Source organism: Podarcis erhardii (assembly GCF_964252035.2).
Source record: "Podarcis erhardii genome assembly, chromosome: 2".
NCBI lineage: Eukaryota > Metazoa > Chordata > Lepidosauria > Squamata > Lacertidae > Podarcis > Podarcis erhardii.
Genome location: NC_138498.1, coordinates 116,707,459 through 116,724,795, shown reverse-complemented (window position 1 = coordinate 116,724,795; position 17,337 = coordinate 116,707,459). Strand labels below are relative to the sequence as shown.

Genomic DNA, 17,337 nt, shown 5'->3' with positions numbered 1-17,337 from the left:
CTCATTACACCTCAGACACATCCATTACTTCTGTTTAAGAAGCAAGATAGTCATACATGTGACAGGCACGGCAAAATATTTGAGATGTTTTTTGGGCCCAGAGGCGCATTTGGAAATCACAAGGAACTGCTACGGCAGCACAAAATACCTGTCCTAAAAGAAAACTGGAGATGCTTAGACACCACCATCCTTCAAACACTACAAAACCTGGATACAAAAACAATGTCACACGCAGAGAGGAAGGGAGGACCCTCAACAAAACAAAGGAGAACATGCCAATAAAGATAGTAAAAGATAGTAAAAGATAATAATAAAGATAGTAATTAAAAAATTGAGACAGGCAGGGAGCATTGACAGCGGTGATACAGTGGTATCTGAGAGTGCTGTGGCACTCACAGGTGCCACACTCATCCAATAATTATTTATTTTGATTTGTGATCCACCTTTCACCATAAGGTCCCAGCACAGAACACAGCAATGTAAAATGCAGTATTTTGTCTTTCTATTCTGACTGGTAGTGGCTCTCCAAAGTTTCTGATGGGGCTCTCCACCCTACTTGGCAGATGCTGGGAAATGAACCTGGTACCTTGGTGTTCTAACCAAGGAACTACATCCTCTGTCACCTCTCCCCTCATGGGCCCATTTGTGTTAGGTATCCTTACAAACTGGATACAAGTGGGATCCATGGGAGGTAGACAGGGCTACTGGCCACTTGGATGAGTAAGAGAGAGATAGATATCACAATATATTTATCATTAACGTTTAATTGCTTTTTAAACATTGTGGTCCCCCCCCCTTTTTAACTGCTTCTATTTAGCTGTTTCTATTTTATCCATAAACTACCTTGAGTTCCTGTTAGTGAAAAATAAATAAATATAATAATGAGGAGGAGGAGGAGGAGGAGGAAGAATTTTTCTAAAAGAGTTTTGCAGAGGGAAGAGGGCAGGAAGATCTATGCATCTATTCATCTAGAAGTCAGCTTTCTTACATGCCCTTTGCCATAAGGTCCTAGGGCAGGTTAAAGCGACAGAAAAGGCAATTATAAAAACAGATACTGTACAACGAGAAATTACATATAAAAACAGGGAAGTACATAAATCCACGCTTACAACACTCCCAGCCTGCCACGCCCCCATTTCCTCCAGCACCTATAAAAATTTGGATGAATATAAATAAAAATAATAAGGATGACCCCTATCAGCATGAGAAATTAACAATATGGGCCAACCCAAAATTAAAAATTGGAAATCAAGTAATAATTCGGCAAAATTGGATGAAAAAAGGTATTTTAACATTGAATCAATTAACTGATGAAAATTACAAACTTGTGGAATATAAAACTGCAAGTAAAGTATGGATTAACCAGTGAAACAATGGCAGTACATCCAATTGAAACATACGTTGGAAAAGCAGTTTGGCCTTGACACTATATAGTAGCAGCATCGGAAACACCCATGCTGCTACAAGATTTAATCTCTGCAACAAAAACAAAAAACTCTACACTTGCATTATATAAAACCCTACTCAACAGGAAGAAATATGATTTAGAATATGATAGGCAAAAATGGAGTGAAGAGTTAGGGGTACAGATAACAAATGATATATGGGAGTCAAGTATAAAATCAACAGAAATGGCCTCTGTGGATCTAAGACTAAGACTTATTCAACAGAAAATAATATTCAGAGTCTGCTGGACTCCAGCAAAACTATACCAGAAGAAAATAACAAGTGCAGACAACTGCTGGAGATGTGGGAGTAAAAATGCGAACTTTAATCATCATATGTACTATGATGATTAACTGCCCGATGATAAGATCACTTTGGTGTGATGTGAAGATATTTATAGCAAGAGTAATAAAAAGAAATTGTTATTTAGGGGAATTGAATTTAATTCTAAATTATATTCTGGAAACGTGGGAGATTTCAAGGGGTTAAAAAAAAAAAAAAGGATGTACCATGCTATATTACAAGCAAAAAAACTTGTTTTGATGAATTGGAAGAGCCGCAAAAAGATTCCATTGAGCACATGGATTGATAATATGGACAGATTAGCTACATACGAACGGATTGCATGTCGACGCAAAATAAGAGTGGATAAATATGAAGAAATCTGGAACGAATATTTAAGTGATAAGACAGATAGTGGCGGGACGTGGGGGAGGAGAGAGAGGTGGGGAAATATTGTTTTAAAAGGTGTAGTCATAGGTATATCAGTGTATTCAAATCTGAATTGTCAAATTGTGTTATTATTCTTATTATGTTTTTTGTTGTATGTGTCTTAAAAGGAAAAAAAACTGAGCACAAAAAGTACACTCCCCTCCCAACAGTGCGCAGAAATGGAGGTCTTTAAGCAGAGGCTTGACAACCATATGTCAGGAGTGCTGTGATGGTGTTTCCTGCTTGGCAGGGGGTTGGACTCCATGGCCCTTGTGGTCTCTTCCAACTCTATGATTCTATGATTCTATGCCTCATACTGTGGCGGTGAAACACAGCAATCTTGGCCCGTTACCTGTTTATAGCCTCCTCCTCCCTCCATGAATTTGTCTAATCCTCCTTTAAAGCTATCCAAGTTGGTAGCCTCCATTACATCTTCCAGGACCAAATTCCATCCTTTAATGTGCTGTGTGAAGGAGTAATGTACTCTGCACCCATCAGAGCAACCTCTGTAGGTGATGAACATCAGAGAACTGTAGACTAGGAAGATGTCATCCCAAAGGCCATTTGGTCCAGTCCCCCTCCACAGGAAGTAAACAATCCCCAATGGGCAGTCACCCATAGTGGCCTTAAAGGTAAGGGGACCCCTGACCATTAGATCCAGTCGTGACCAACTCTGGGGTTGCGGCGCTCATCTCGCTTTATTGGCCGAGGGAGCCGGCGTAGTTACATGGCTACAGAAGCCGCTTCTGGCGAAACAGAGCAGCACGCGGAAACACCGTTTACCTTCCCGCCAGAGAGGTACCTAGGGGATTCGAACCGCAGACCTTCTGATTGGCAAGTCCTAGGCTCTATGGTTTAACCCACAGCGCCACCCGCGTCCCTTCCGCGTGGCCTTACTTCCGAGTAAAGAGGACTAGGCTTGCATTGTCTCATCACTAATCACAGAGAAGAGTCCTTACACGCTGTTGCATAGTTAAAAGTGCATTGTGGGCGGGGGGGGGGGGAGCTGTTGTAAACGCTGAAAGAGTTAATCACAGAGAGCTCTTCGAGCCTAGAAAGGCCCATGGAGGGGAGATCCGGTAGAAGGTGGGACTTCTGGCAAGCAGAGCGGAGATTGTCGTGTTTTCCTTCCTTGGGGCGATGGGGCGAGTGTGCGCGGAGTTTCAATTCCTAGAAGGGCCGGCAACGCAAAGGCTGCAAACAGCTGGTGAGTTGGAACTGGGGGGAATGAGAGATCGGGGTTCAGGGGCAGGAGAAATTGAGCAAGCTTGGGGGAAAGAGAGACTCCCCATCCAGGGTTTTCATTGCAGCTGTTCCCAGGAGAGAGCGTCCTCCGTGTCGCTCATTCCGCCTAGGGCGGTGCAGAAAAAGGGAGGGAGGGGGGGAGAGGACGCAGTTCAGAGATTTGGGGCCGGCAAGAGGTCAGGATGGATGCAGCCTTGTTCCGGACGGGCGAAGGGAATAACCTTTTCCAGACGTTGATACACAGGCATTCAGTACCACCGCGAGATGTGGCCATGGGTCACAAATCGAAAACGGGTTGGAAAGGGGGAGGTCACGGAGCACAATGCTGCTAGTAGTGGTGTGGCTATCTATGCGCCAGAAGAGCTGGAAGGGGAACCCCTTAGGGTCATCTAGTCCGACCCCTCCCCCTGCAGTGCAGGAGTCCTGCCCACAGCCATCCCTAGGTGGGCTCGAACTGCCAACCTTCTGAATTCACTGCGCTTCTTGAGGGCCAAATTGGCCACTGTAGGAAACGGGATTTTGGGCTAGACGATCGTGCGGGGTTCTTCTTGTGTCTTGACTCTCATAGGCAGCAAAGGGAAGAATCTCACCAGGGACCGGGGTGCAGGTGCTCTATTGGGGTGTTCCCAAAGTAAAAGAAGGATTGAACGCTGATTAATAAGAATACGCACAGAGGCTTGAACTAGCAAGACTCTGGGAAGGGTGCGTATAATAATAATTCCTGTCCACCCTCCGGCCCAGGTTGTTTTATTCACAAAAGAACTTTTTACACTGTGTTCGTAAGAACCAATCAGATTTCCTCTGAGCATTTCAACAAACCCCACTAGTTAAACTACCAAAACTAATTAAGCACGCATATTTCTGGGGTAAATGAAACAGAACTATAGAGTGCATTTCGCAACCCCGGAGGTGATAAACAAGCAATATACATGATAAGAAGGATGGCCAGGAGGACAGCGATCATTATCACCTTCATGTGAAAATCTGTTTCCTGGCCCTAAGATTAACATATCAGAAAGGCTACATCAAAGAAACTTGTCCGCTATCTTTATGGCCCAGGATGCATGCCTGGCAAAGCAACTGGGCAGTGTATGTGACTTGTCAAGGTAGAGAAATGGGCAGTAGAGGAAATGGCCAGAGATGCAGAGGGTTGTGGGATTTGATCAGAAATTATTGTCGATGAATCGAACCCAGTCAACGCCATGCTTTCATAGCGGACACATTGGCTTGATGCATATTTTATAATTCCTCATAGTAATCCCATCTGATCCCCCCACACTGGATATTTGCACTCCTACACTCTATGGTTGCCATTGTCGCAATTATACTTTACACAGTTGTGCGGAAGTTTTCCCCAGGATGTTTGACCCTTTTTAATAGTTCTCTTTTCCCTCCTAGAAATACAACAAGAAAAATAATTATGAAAGGCATTGTTTAAAAATAGCATATGACTTTTCCCTGGTGTACTTGCTCTTGTCAGATTTAATGTACAAGGCAGGCGGGTGATACTTACGTTACTGAAACATATGAATTTGTATTCGAGACTGACTAATAGTTATCTGAAGCAGACAACAAACAGCATAACAGAGTATACTTGCTGCTCTAACAGTTAAGTCTCCCTCAACAGTTGACAACTAACAGAAAAAACTGCCTCAGAGGTATGACATCACAAGATTCTACAGCATTAACCCTTCGCATAGTATTTTGAATGCACCATTCCCACAGGCATGGGGGGTTCCTGCTAAAGGTGCAGCCTTGTTGGGGATAACGTGTGTGGTGGAAAGGGGGGTAGTGGTAGCTCATAACTTGTGCTATTAACCAAGTCCAACTTCCACTCCAGTGGTTTTCCTAAACCCTTACTGCTGTCACAATTTAATAGCACTTCTACCTTTTACCTCCTTAACTTACCAATAACCCTGGTAACTGTGGGATGTAGGCATGGTAAGAACCCAACCAAATGGAGTTACTATGTTTAACAAAGATAATTAGGTTTATTATGTGGCTACTTTGATTTGGTACTGTCTCTTTAAATGACCATGCTGTTTGCTGCTGTCACATGAAATGCCAACAGCTTACCGTATTTTTCGCCCCATAAGGAGCACCGGCCCATAGGACGCACCTAGTTTTTTGGGGGGGAAATAAAGGAAAAAAATTATTCCCCCCCAGGCGCGGGCCTGGGGCGGGAAGCTGTCCCCCGAGTTTGCGGGGCTGGCGACGGGGAGGAGCAGGCATCTCCCACCGCCAGCCTTCTAACCAGGTCAGGGGACAGCGGGATGGCGGCGTTCCACCTCCCCGCTGTCCCCCGAGCTTGTGGGGCTGGCGGTGGGGCTCTCCTGAAGCCTGGAGAGCGAGAGGGGTCGGTGCGCACCGACCCTCTCGTTCTCCAGGCTTCAGCGAAAGCCTGCATTCGCCCCATAGGGCGCACACATTTCCCCTTCATTTTTGGAGGGGAAAAAGTGCGTCCTATAGGGCGAAAAATACGGTATTTTACACGAGAGCAAGACAGCTTTGAGGAAGCAGTTACCCTCCTAAAATTATTTTGCCAGATTGTCCTTATACTTACTCCTTGTCAGTTAAACCTCACTAACAGTATAAGTGAGGGCTTTTGTGGAAGCCCCTGTTTCAACTCTCTACTCTCCTATTGATGCAAGAGTCTGTTTTTGCTATCCTGTCTGGGACTCTCCCTTGGCTCCCATACCAGATGTTAGATCCTAGCATCCTAAACTGCTTCAGGTATTCCCCCCCCCAGCAAGTCTTCAGCTGCTCTGCCTTCCTCTCAGTCTTCCTTCCTTCCTTCTCTTCCTCATCTGTCTTCTGGCCATTCTCTGCCAGCACCAACTAACTAACTAACTCTGACCAGCTTCCAGCCACATATATATACTCTTTTCTGGCCCCTTTGCTCTAACCCCAGCCAATCACGTTATCTAACTGAGAATTCTAAAGCTGCAGCCACCAATCAGAGTATGTATGCATTCTATCCTTCATTTGCATCCTGAGAATTCAAACAGAGCTGTCAGTTAAGGAATGCCAGTGTCAGTTACAATTAAACCAACATTCAACCAGAAAGAAGACTTCCCCCGTCAAACACATTGCAATGTACATTATAATACAGCTGACAGAATACATGACACATTACCCATTAAAACAAAGTTCAAACGCACAGGATTTCTTCTCAACCTGTGAGAACGCATTCTCAGTGGCAACTCCACATTTGTTAAATTCTCTCCCTAGTGAGGCACACTTGTCTCCCTCACTGTTAACTTTGAGGAGGCATTTGATGACTGAAATATAGTGTTCCTGGCAACCTTGAAATTATTAGCTAGAAGGACATTGGACTGCTTTTAAATGTTTCTAGGTGTTTTTAATTATTGTTAAATTATTTCAATCTGTTATTTTATTTTTAATTATAATGTTTCCCCATTTTGCTTTTTGCTGCTCTGGGCACTTTTGGGAGGAATGAGGAGATGGAAGTTGCCTTAGACCAAGTCAGACCATTGGTCTTGTAGCCTTTTAGACTGTCTGGGTAACCTGTCCCTTCAGTTTATCTTGCTCATTATTGTCTACACTGAGTGGCAGCTACTCCCCGGGGTTTCAGACAGGTGATATTCCTAGCAGCGATCTTTTGCATGCAAGGCCTCTACTCCATCACTGAGTTATGGCCCCAGCTGTATCCTGATGCATTGATTAATACATGGGGCTGTTTGATTTTCTTGTGCTTTGCCCTTTCCAGAGCTGGAGGTAGAGCAAGAAATAAAAATGGAGGACCAAGACCCTGCAGGGCCAGAATTTTGAAAGAGCTTGAAGCTGGAAGGCAAGGAGTCTCATTTCCTGACAGCTGGGACCAGAGGGGAATTTGTGACTTGGCCGCTTCTGCGGCATATTAAGCAAGATCTGGAGGGGGAGCGTTTACGGAACTGGGATGTTTGGTGGGAAGCATATTTGAAGACAATGGAGTCTCCACTGGTCCCCCATTCAAGGGAGAATAGGAAGCCATTCCCGGGCTCCCTTGTTGCGGTAGCTGATGACACCCACGGGACTGAAGGAAAGGAAGCAAGCCTCCGTCAAGCCCAAGAAGCCTCAGGAAGCCTCTATTCTCTTGTGAAAGTGAAGGAAGAGATTGTGGACAAGGGCGCCATCATCCAGTTCTGCTACCAGGAGGCTGAGGAACCTCGCCAGGTACGCAGTGTTGGGCATGATCAGGGCTGTCTCCTGGTTTGAGAGGGCTCTTGGTCAAATGTTCTCTGGTGGACCCGCTCTTAAGACCCCTCTTGAATCAGGCCAAAGTCCTGAATTTTATTACAGGCCTCTGGCTTTTGTGCTCAAAGTGGCCCTGCAGATACCTCTGGGAATCCCACAAGCAGGATATGTGCACAGCAGCTCTCTTCCCACACTGGTGGGCCTCATTTCTTACCAGACAGATTCTGGTGCTAGCTGTGATACCGCTATTGTCAGAGGCCATGTGTATTCTGAATCACTAGAATTCACAGGCGGGGAGGAAGAGATGGGACTTCGGCCAAATCCATCAGGGCTCTTCTTATGTTCTTAGATGTGCCTTAAGTGGCTGCTTCTACAAGAGATAAAGTGTGGCTAATATCCCTGGCAGGGAGGCTCTACAGTTTTGGTGCCAGGAGTCAGAGGAACCAACCCCCATGGCAGGTTGCCAGGAATGGATAAAACAAGGAAAAGCCCTTACCATCTGCTTTTATTCAATATTTACAAAGAGAGGTTTGGGAATGCAGCCTTTTGGTGTTGTCCTGAATGACTTTCCACCCGCTTTTTCTCCCTCTTCCTCATTCCTCATCTCTTTTACAGGTGGCACTAAGGGCCCTTTGCTTCTGAGCTCTTTGCTCTCCTACTTTTAAGGCTTGCTGGGTTCTAGGAGATGGTGGGTCTGGAATGCTTTCTAGTGATAACGTGTCAGCCAGCTGCTCCAGCTCTGCCTCCTCCTCCTCTCCCACTGGTTCCCAACTTTTCCCCTTATCTTCTTCTGAGCTGTGACCTCCCTCAAACCCCTGTTGTAATTCTGAACTGTCTTCTTCTCTGGAAGGGTGAGGTTGGGGAGGTGGTCTCCACCATTCCTCTTCTGCCCAGTCCCTGACCAAAGGACCTGTCTAATAGCACCTCTAATGATGTTGGCATGCATAGTGGGGCTTGTGACATCCCTTCCTTCCCTGCAGTCCCCCGCATGCCACCCCCCAAAATCAGTGCCAGAGGGTTGGTGTGCCCTTTGGTACAGTATGGGAGGGAGCTGCTGTGTGGGGTGGTGGGATGAGGAGAATCAGCAAAAGATTGCCCTTCTTGTTCTGTTGACAGATGCCTCTGCAGGATCAAATAGCCTCCTTCCGTTGGCATGAGAGACAGCACTAGACTTAGCGTATTGGGAGTTCCACAATTGGCAACCTTTGAATTACACGTGATCTGTGCTCTTTATCAGCTTGCAGAGACTCCTTCCTTGGAGGTTTTTAAGCAGACGTTGGGTGGCCATCTATCATTGATGCTTTAGCCTAGATTCCTGCATTGGACTACAGGAGGAGGTCTCTACCAACTCTACAATTCTGTGATTCTATCTGATGGTGATATCATTCTCCTCTTACTGTTTTCAGGGACCCAAGCCTTTAAACGATGTGGCTGTTAGTCTCCCCAAGTCAAAGCAGGTACCATTACACATAGTGAAACCCAAGGCCAACTTGCTAGGTAAGTGTTACTGTCTGAACAGTTGAGCCCAGAGGAAGGGAACCTTCTGTGGCCTTCCAAATGGTGTTGGGTCTCCAGCTCCCTTCTGCCACAGCCACTGTAGCCAGTGATCAGGGATGGAGTTGGAGTCCAGCAAGTTCTGGAAGGCAGCTGGTTCCGCATCCCTGTTTTGGGTGTTTCAGGCCTAGTTCTGACACGGACTCTTCAGGACAAAGTAACAGCAACCAGGGCTATTCCCCCAGTAAAGGCGTAATATGTGCATGTCCAATTTCTGTTCTCGATAACCTGGCCTCAGCTTCTGGACCAGCCACAAGGGAAACCCCCATTGTAGTCGTCCAGTTGTGAGGTTCAATATAGTAGTAGTAGTAGTAGTAGTAGTAGTAATAATAATAATAATAATAATAATAATAATTTTTACCCCACTCATCTGGCTGGGTTTTCCCAGCCACTCTGGGCGGCTTCCAACAAAATGTTAAAAATTCAATAAAACATCAGACATTAAAAATTTTCCTAAACAGGTTGCCTTCGGATGTCTTCTAAAAGTCAGATAGTTATTTATTTCCTTGACATCTGAAGGGCGGGTGCCACAACTGAGTAACTAAAGCACACAAATGAAATAAAGGCTCTTTTCATTTCTAGCGTGGAAGAATAAGGAGACAGAAGAATCTGAACTCTCAAGCCTTGGAAGAAGATGGTTGAGCACAACCCAAGAGAGAGACTTCCAGAATGCTGAGCCAGAAGAGACCCCTGGATGTCAGTTGGACCCAGAAGAATACTGTGGGAAGCATCCGGAGAAGGCAGCCGAAGAGGTATCTTTCTGTGAGAGGGGTGATAGAGGACTGTCTCAAAGTACCTTCCAAAATGGAAGCCACAGCAGGCATAGGAGGAAAATGAGAGCCACTGAGGGCAGCAGAAATCTCTGCCAAAACACTGACTCCCTTGAAAGTATGGAAGTAGAATGGGAGGACAAGCCTTATGCATGTGTTTACTGTGGGAGAAGTTTCAACGAGAGTTCGTCGTTAATTATACACCAGAGAGCCCACGCGAGAGAGACGCCCTACAAATGTTCAGATTGCGGGGAAAGCTTTGCAGAGAGAGGAGACTTTAGGAAGCACACTGTGGCTCACATGGATGACAAGCCATACGAATGCTCGCACTGTGGGAAAAGTTTCCGCAGCAACTCTCACCTCCGAGCACATACGAGAATCCACACTGGGGAGAAACCCTTTGACTGCGCTCACTGCGGAAAGACTTTCGGCACTAGCTCACATCTGAAGAGGCATGTTCGGGTGCACACCGGGGAGAGCCCTTTCACGTGCACCGAGTGTGGGAAACGCTTCACTCAGAAGCCATCCCTTATTAAACACAAGAGAACCCACACAGGAGAGAAGCCTTACGAATGCCCTGAGTGCGGCAAGAGCTACCGGGATAGCTCTTGCCTGCTGAGGCACATCAGGGCCCACACAGGTGAGAAACCCTATCAGTGCTCAAGGTGCGAGAACCGGTTCATCCAGAGGTCGGATCTCATCCGGCATGAGGGGACGCACACCGGAGAGAAACCATACGAGTGCTCAGTGTGCGGTAAAGCCTTCGGTCAGAAAGGGTCACTTGTGAAACACGAGGGCATGCACACGGGGAAGAATCTCTACGAATGCTTGGACTGTGGGAAGAGTTTCAGCCGGAAACAATCTCTGGTTAGGCACAAGAGGACTCACGCGGGAGAAAGACCATACAGATGCACTGTTTGCAGCAAAGGTTTCAGCACTGGTGCTTACCTGGCAATACATGAAAGAGTGCATACTGGGGAGAAGCCATACAAGTGCTCGGAGTGCGGGAAAAGCTTCTGTCGGAAACCATCCCTCGTTACGCACAAGAGAAGCCATACGGAAGAAAAGCCGAATGGCTGTTCGGTGTAAGGCCTCATCTGCACCAGGCCTTTAAAGCTATTGAACGGTTTTGCCACAAAAAATCCTTGGAACTGTAGTTTGTGAAGGGTGCTGAAAGCTTTTAGGAGGCCCCTAATTCTCCTTGCAGGCCTCAGATTCCCAGAGTGGCTTTAAAAACAGGTCCCTTTTCCCAGGGAACTCTGGGAATTGTAGCTCTGTGAGGAGAATAACTCTCAGTCAGCACCCTTAATAGTTTCCAGGTTTCTTTGGGGGAAACCGTGGCTGGCAAAGTGGAATAAGTGTGCATTAAATGTCTGGGGCCTAAGGTACAGATTGGAAACCATGGCCCTCCAGATGGTGCTGGACTCCCATTTCTTTTGGCTACGCTGGCTGGAGCCAAGGGGAGATGGGAGGCCGTGTGCCTCTGAATGGCAGTTGCCAGGATTTGCAGGTGGGAAGAGTGCTGTTATGCTCGGGTCCTGGTCCTGGAACAGAATGCTGGACTACATGGGCCTTTGGTCTCATCCAGCAGGGCTGTTCGTTCTCATGAGTTGGGAAGCTCCCTATTTCAGCTTCGAAGGGGTGGGAGAAGTTTCAGTTTCATTCCAGAGCCTATGGAACACAAAAATAACCACCTGGGAAGAGGGCTGAGTTAATAAATGTGTCCCGAGGGAGAGACAATTCTGTTGTCTGAACAGTTTCTGTAGCTGTCAGAAAATTCACATTTATTTCACCAAGTGGGCCAAAGCCCTTCCTGAGCAGGAATAATATTGGGTCCTGAAAACTGAAGGGATTTTAAATAGGAAAGAAACCCCCTGAATGTGAGAATATCCCCATCTGGGCAGATCGCATTGGAAATAAGCCAGACAGGAGGCATCACGGTTCAAATACACGTATTAGTCATGGAAAGGCAGTTGAGGAGGGCATGTAGCAGGACCAGTGAGGAGTGTGGCCTGGGAGAAGGGGTGTGGCCTCGGTGGCATTCCAAGGGTCATACAGGGAGACCTAGCTGGAGGGCCAAAGTTTGTTCCTGGCTCTGAGGTTCCACATCCCTGACCACTGATCCTGCTAGCTAGGGATGATAGGAGTTGTAGCCCCAAAACAGCTGGAGACTCTAGTTGGGGAAACCCTGATTTAGATTCTCTGCTATCTGTGTACCCTCAAAATTTCACTGGGCTTCTCTCAATCTCAATCTCTGTGTGTGTCTCCATCTTGATAGTTCTATTGTCCTCCAATCTCCCTTTGCTTCTCTCTAATCTTCCCCTATTTAGTACCCTCCAGAACTTCTCAGACTACAACTCCCAGCAGCCCTGATTACTGGCCATGCTGGCTGGGGATGATGGGAGTTGGAGCCTAAACATATGCTGCCACCAGAAATGTTTCCAAATCCACTACAGTGGTACCTCGGGGTTAAGAACTTAATTTGTTCTGGAGGTCCGTTCTTAACCTGAAACTGTTCTTAACCTGAAGCACCACTTTAGCTAATGGGGCCTCCTGCTGCCGCCGCACCGCTGGAGCACGATTTCTGTTCTCATCCTGAAGCAAAGTTCTTAACCTGAGGTACTATTTCTGGGTTAGCGGAGTCTGTAACCTGAAGCGTATGTAACCTGAAGCATATGTAACCCAAGGTACCACTGTATCTCTTTCTTAGCAACGTCGCTCCCTCCTGATTTCTCAAGGCTTGAAATGTCATAGCACACCACTCCGGCACCAATCGTTCTCCTGTTTACACTTCAGCTCATATTTGGGGCCTGCAGATGCATGGAATGTGCTAGAACACAAAATGCCTCGCCAGGACAGCTGCCAGCTCTCGATTAATAATCAACAGAATATATTGCTAAAGTTTACCTATTTCCATCTACCCAGACCACCTTTCAGGCCTAGGTCCCAGGAGGCAACTGAACAAACCAAATGTTAAAAATAATAATACTTAAGTTACCACTTTGCCATAACTGCCTTGCAAGAGACGTTGACCATGAGACTAGCTCCCTCTCCCCCTGCCAACTCTGGCCAGGGATGAGTGAGGTAGCCGTGCACCAGAACCAGCGTGGCCTAGTGGTTAGTGCAGTTGTTCTCAAAAGGGTGTGGCACACCACACTGGTGTGGCAGGAAAGGGTGGCAAGTGTGGTAGGAATATTCAAGGACAGTCAAAGAAACATTTAAACTTTTCATGGTAGTATAAAATATAAAGAACAGACTATAAAGAACACACAATGCTGTTTTTAATTGAGCAGAAAAATGTTTGGAGTGGCCAGTTTTGACATATTTTTATTCTGAAAGTGCGGGTCAGTCACTGAAAAGTTTGAGAACCACTGGATTAGAGTGTCTGACTGGGAGATGGTTCCAATCATCACTCGGCCATGAAGCTCTCTGGGTGACCGTGGGTCAGTCACTTCATCTCAGCCTAGCCCAGTGGTTTTCAACCAGTGTGCCGTGGCACCCTGGGGTGCCTTGAATGATGCTTAGGGGTGCTGTGGGCAACACTGCCTCTGTCCCTCTTTCCTTCCCTCCCTCCTCTGATGCCCTCTGGAGTCCCTGCCTCCCAAAGGTTTGCACAGCTGTTTGTTGCAGCAGCCTGGCTACAAGCTCCCCAGGCGAATAGTGCCTCAGGGGCTGGCCAGGGGGTGCTTCCCAGGCCCCTGTAGGGCACTGTGAGAAGCCACCTCTCTTTAGGGGTGGACAGCTCAAAGACAAAATGTGGCAGCTATAGCTGCCCAGAGGACTCCCAAGGAGAGGGGAGAAGATAGAAGGCTGAGGCAACGCTCCACAAGGGAGGATTCGAAAAGGGGTGAGGGGCTGCCAGCTCTACAGGCAAGGGGTGACACAACTGGGCTCCTGAGCCCCACAGGGGTGCCGCAGAAATATGTAGTTGGTCGAGGGAGCCATGGACCCAAAAAGGTTGAAAACCTCTAGCCTAGCCCACCTCTATGGCCAGACTGCCTCTGTGGCTGGTGAGGCAGTCTCCTCAAGCGACAGGCTGGGGGGCAGCTGGGAAAGGTGGCAGTCCAGCCCCACAAGAGTGTGCTGCTCGCTGCCTCCTATGCTTGTTGGCCTCTTTCTCCATCGCCCCTTGATCCTCTCCAGCCTCTTTTTTTTTTCTCCCTTGCTACCTTCAGCATAGGGACGTGGGTGGCACTGTGGGTTAAACCACAGAGCCTAGGACTCGCCAATCAGAAGGTTGGCGGTTCAAATCCCCGCGACGGGTGAGCTCCCGTTGCTCAGTCCCTGCTACTGCCAACCTAGCAGTACGAAAGCACAAAGTGCAAGTAGATCAATAGGTACCGCTCCGACAGGAAGGTAAATAGCGTTTCCGTGCGCTGCTCTGGTTTGCCAGAAGCGGCTTAGTCATGCTGGCCACACGACCCGGAAGCTGTACGCCGGCTCCCTCAGCCAATAAAGGGAGATGAGCACCGCAACCCCAGAATCGGTCACAACTGGACCTAATGGTCAGGGGTCCCTATATCTTTTTACCTTCAGCATGCCAGGGCTTCCCTGGGCCACTGTCAGTTGCCTCAGGTGGTGGTGAAGGAGGAGCAGCCACCATGCCTACCTCACAGGGTCATTGTGGGGATTAGAGGAGGCGGAGAACTCTGTACACCACCTCCTTGAGCCTCTGGATGTGGTGTGATATAGACACAATAAATAAATAAAATTATCGCCACCCTGTAGACACCTATGCCCAGATGTTGCTGTACTACAGCTCCCATCCCTAACCATTGGGCTCTGCTGGCTGGGAGTGATGGGAGTTGGAGTCCAACGACACCTACAAGACACAACATGGGCTAGCTCCGATCCAGGATATCCCTGTGTTTGCGTTTGCAGAACGATTTCTCTACAAGATACTTTTTCCGGATCAGTCTCTTGTATTCCAGGTGTGATCAAAGTGAGCTTTAAAACAAGAAAAGGAAATAATGAAAAGGTTTCGGTAAACATGCTGGTGGAAAACCTGCAATGTGGTTGGACTCCAACTCCTGCGATTCCATAAGGACATAGGAAGACACTTGTGGATCAGTGGAATGGCATCCTGGTCTCTCAGAGGCCAACCAGGTGCCTATGGAAAACCTACAGACGGGATTGAGCCCCAAAGCCCAAAAGCTTCCAGCAACTGGTATTCAGAAGCATTGCTACCTCTGACCATGGAGGCAGACCACAGCCATCATGGCTAGTAGCTGTCCTTCCTGTAATCTGTCCTGAATCTGTAAAGTGAGAATCACAGAATTCTAGAGTTGGAAGGGAGCCTGGGGATCATTTAGTCCAACCCGCTGCAATGCAGGATTATACAGCTGTCCCATATGAGGATCAAGCCTGCAACCTTGGTATCAGCACCAAACTCTAACCAACTGAGCTATCCAGGACCAAGTTTTTCTTTGTTCACTTTCTTTTGTTTATTATTTATTTCATAGAATTTATATATTGTAGTGGGGGACACACCTCATAGCGCTTTACATTAAAAATAAAAATATCACTTACCGTGATTTTTTTTTTTTTTTACAACCGTAATGTAAAACATACAGAGAAGTTAAAGCCACAACAGAGTAAAGCACATTAACACTCATGCAAGTTTCTTCTGCATCTGTCTTATTTCCTGTCCATGGTCAGGATGGGAGCTGTAATCCAACACTCTCTCAAGGGCCAGATGTTTCCCTGATCTAAGAAAACCCCACCCCCGTTTGATCGCTTTTGCCTCAATTTCATGTATATAGGGGCCGGGCTGCCTTGTTCCTTTCCTGCTTTTATGCCATGTCCCACCCGGACTCTTAGGGGTTAAACTGATAGAGAGAGGCGTTTCCTAGACGGGCACTCTCCCCCACCCCCAAGGTGTGCTCAATTCTTTTTCCTGTTTCTCCTTGGCCAGGTGGGAGAGGCTCTTTTCTCTCCGTTCCGCTTACTTTTTCCTCTCTCTCTCTCTTTTTTTTTTTTTTTTTGCTTTCTCAAATTTTTGGCCATTTTGGATTGCAACATCCGAGGGGCTGCAAGGGATCCTGCAAGTGGAATAATAGTAATAAAAAAAGGTGAGCGAAGAGGGGATTGTTTTGGGGAGAAAAGTTGTGAATTGGGAAGGAAAAGGCAGAGAAGTGTCTGCTGGAGGGAAGTCTAAGCAAAAGACGGTTGTTTAATGCGGAGCCAAGTGTGGTTCAGTGGTTAAGGGACTGAGCTAGAACTTGGGCAGGCGGGGGATCTGGGTTCAAATCGTCACCCAGCCACGACGCTGCCTTGGTGAACTCGGGACACTATTTCAACCTAACCTTCCTTGTTAGCTTTTTTATTAAAAAATATGGATGTGGAAGTGATTGGTCGTATGCTGATTTGAACTTCCTGGATGAAATGTGAGATAACTGTAGAATAAGAATCCCAATCTCCCGCAAATGTGTGCCACATAATTTTCATTCTGCACATTAGATTCATAGAACTGTAAAGTTGGAAGGGACTCCAAGGGTCATCTAGTCCAACCCCCTTGCAACGCAGAATTCAAACCTAAATAACCCCTGACAAGTGGCCATCCAACCTCCACAACAGTTACAAAAATGTACATCAGGCAAAACCTTAAAGCTTGTTAAAAAAAAAGAAAACAAAGGAATTTTTCCAGGGCGGTCAGGGAAATAAACACTCCAAATAAGTACATCCGCAACTCGCATCCGGGACCAGGTGGCTGAGAAACCCACTGCAGCAGGAGAAGAGGGTTGCCCGTGGCTCTTTGACATCAAAGCCAAGAATGGGCTATCAAAGCTGTGCTGGATCAGGCCAATAGCCCATCTAGTCCTGCATCTTGTTCTCACTGTGGCCAAGCAGGTGCCCAGATGGAAAACCCACAAGCAGGACCTGAGCAGGAGAGCCCTGTCCCCTCCTGTGGTTTCTAGCAACTAGAATTCAGAAGCATCTCTGCCTCCCAAGTGTGGAGGCGGAGCAATAGCCATCCTGGCTAGTAGTAGTGTCCTTGAGAGCCTTTTCCTCCTTGAATCTGTCCACTCCTCTTTTAAAGCTGTCCAAGTTGGTGGGCATTACTGCCTCCGGTGGAAATGGCAAAGAATTGATCCTTTCATGCATGAGAAGTTAATCTTCGGAACTCCCTGTCCATTAATATCAGGCAGGTTCCTTCACTGAACTGTTTTAAGTGACTTCCAAATACAGTGGTGCCCCGCAAGACGAACGCCTCGCAAGACGGAAAACCCGCTAGACGAAAGGGTTTTCCGTTTTGGAGGCGCTTCGCAAAACGAATTTCCCTATGGGCTTGCTTCGCAAGATGAAATGTCTTGCGAGTTCCTGCGGGTTTTTTCCCCTCCCCCCCTTTTTCCTAAGCCGCTAAGCCGCTTATCAGCTGATCCGCTAAAAGCCGCTAAAAGCCGCTAAACCGCTA

The 17,337-nt window shown here is 47.1% G+C and overlaps 2 protein-coding genes across 6 annotated transcripts in view; both read left to right on the top strand.

Moving 5' to 3' along the window:
* Window positions 1–3,155: 3,155 nt before the first annotated feature.
* LOC309336674 (uncharacterized protein) overlaps window positions 3,156–17,337 on the top strand; it is a 52,199-nt gene continuing 38,017 nt past the window's right edge. For 2 of the 5 annotated variants that reach the window (XR_014154061.1, XM_081852827.1), the window contains exons 1-2: window positions 3,156–3,364; window positions 7,135–7,578. The gene's annotated coding sequence lies outside the window, so the exon portion shown is untranslated. Of the gene's footprint in view, window positions 3,365–5,242; window positions 5,344–7,134; window positions 7,579–14,420; window positions 15,995–17,337 lie in introns of those variants that run through there. The other 3 variants (XM_081852824.1, XM_081852826.1, XM_081852825.1) reach the window with 3 other exon arrangements.
* LOC309337099 (uncharacterized protein) lies at window positions 9,088–11,663 on the top strand. Its single transcript, XM_081853781.1, has 2 exons — window positions 9,088–9,096; window positions 9,736–11,663. Exon 2 carries the CDS (start codon window positions 9,987–9,989, stop codon window positions 11,010–11,012), a length of 1,026 nt encoding a protein of 341 aa, XP_081709907.1. The 5' UTR covers window positions 9,088–9,096; window positions 9,736–9,986; the 3' UTR covers window positions 11,013–11,663.

Bases quoted from the DNA above. Each gene is read 5' to 3' on its own strand.
- LOC309337099 (XM_081853781.1), top strand. From the start codon at position 9,987: ATGAGAGCCACTGAGGGCAGCAGAAATCTCTGCCAAAACACTGACTCC.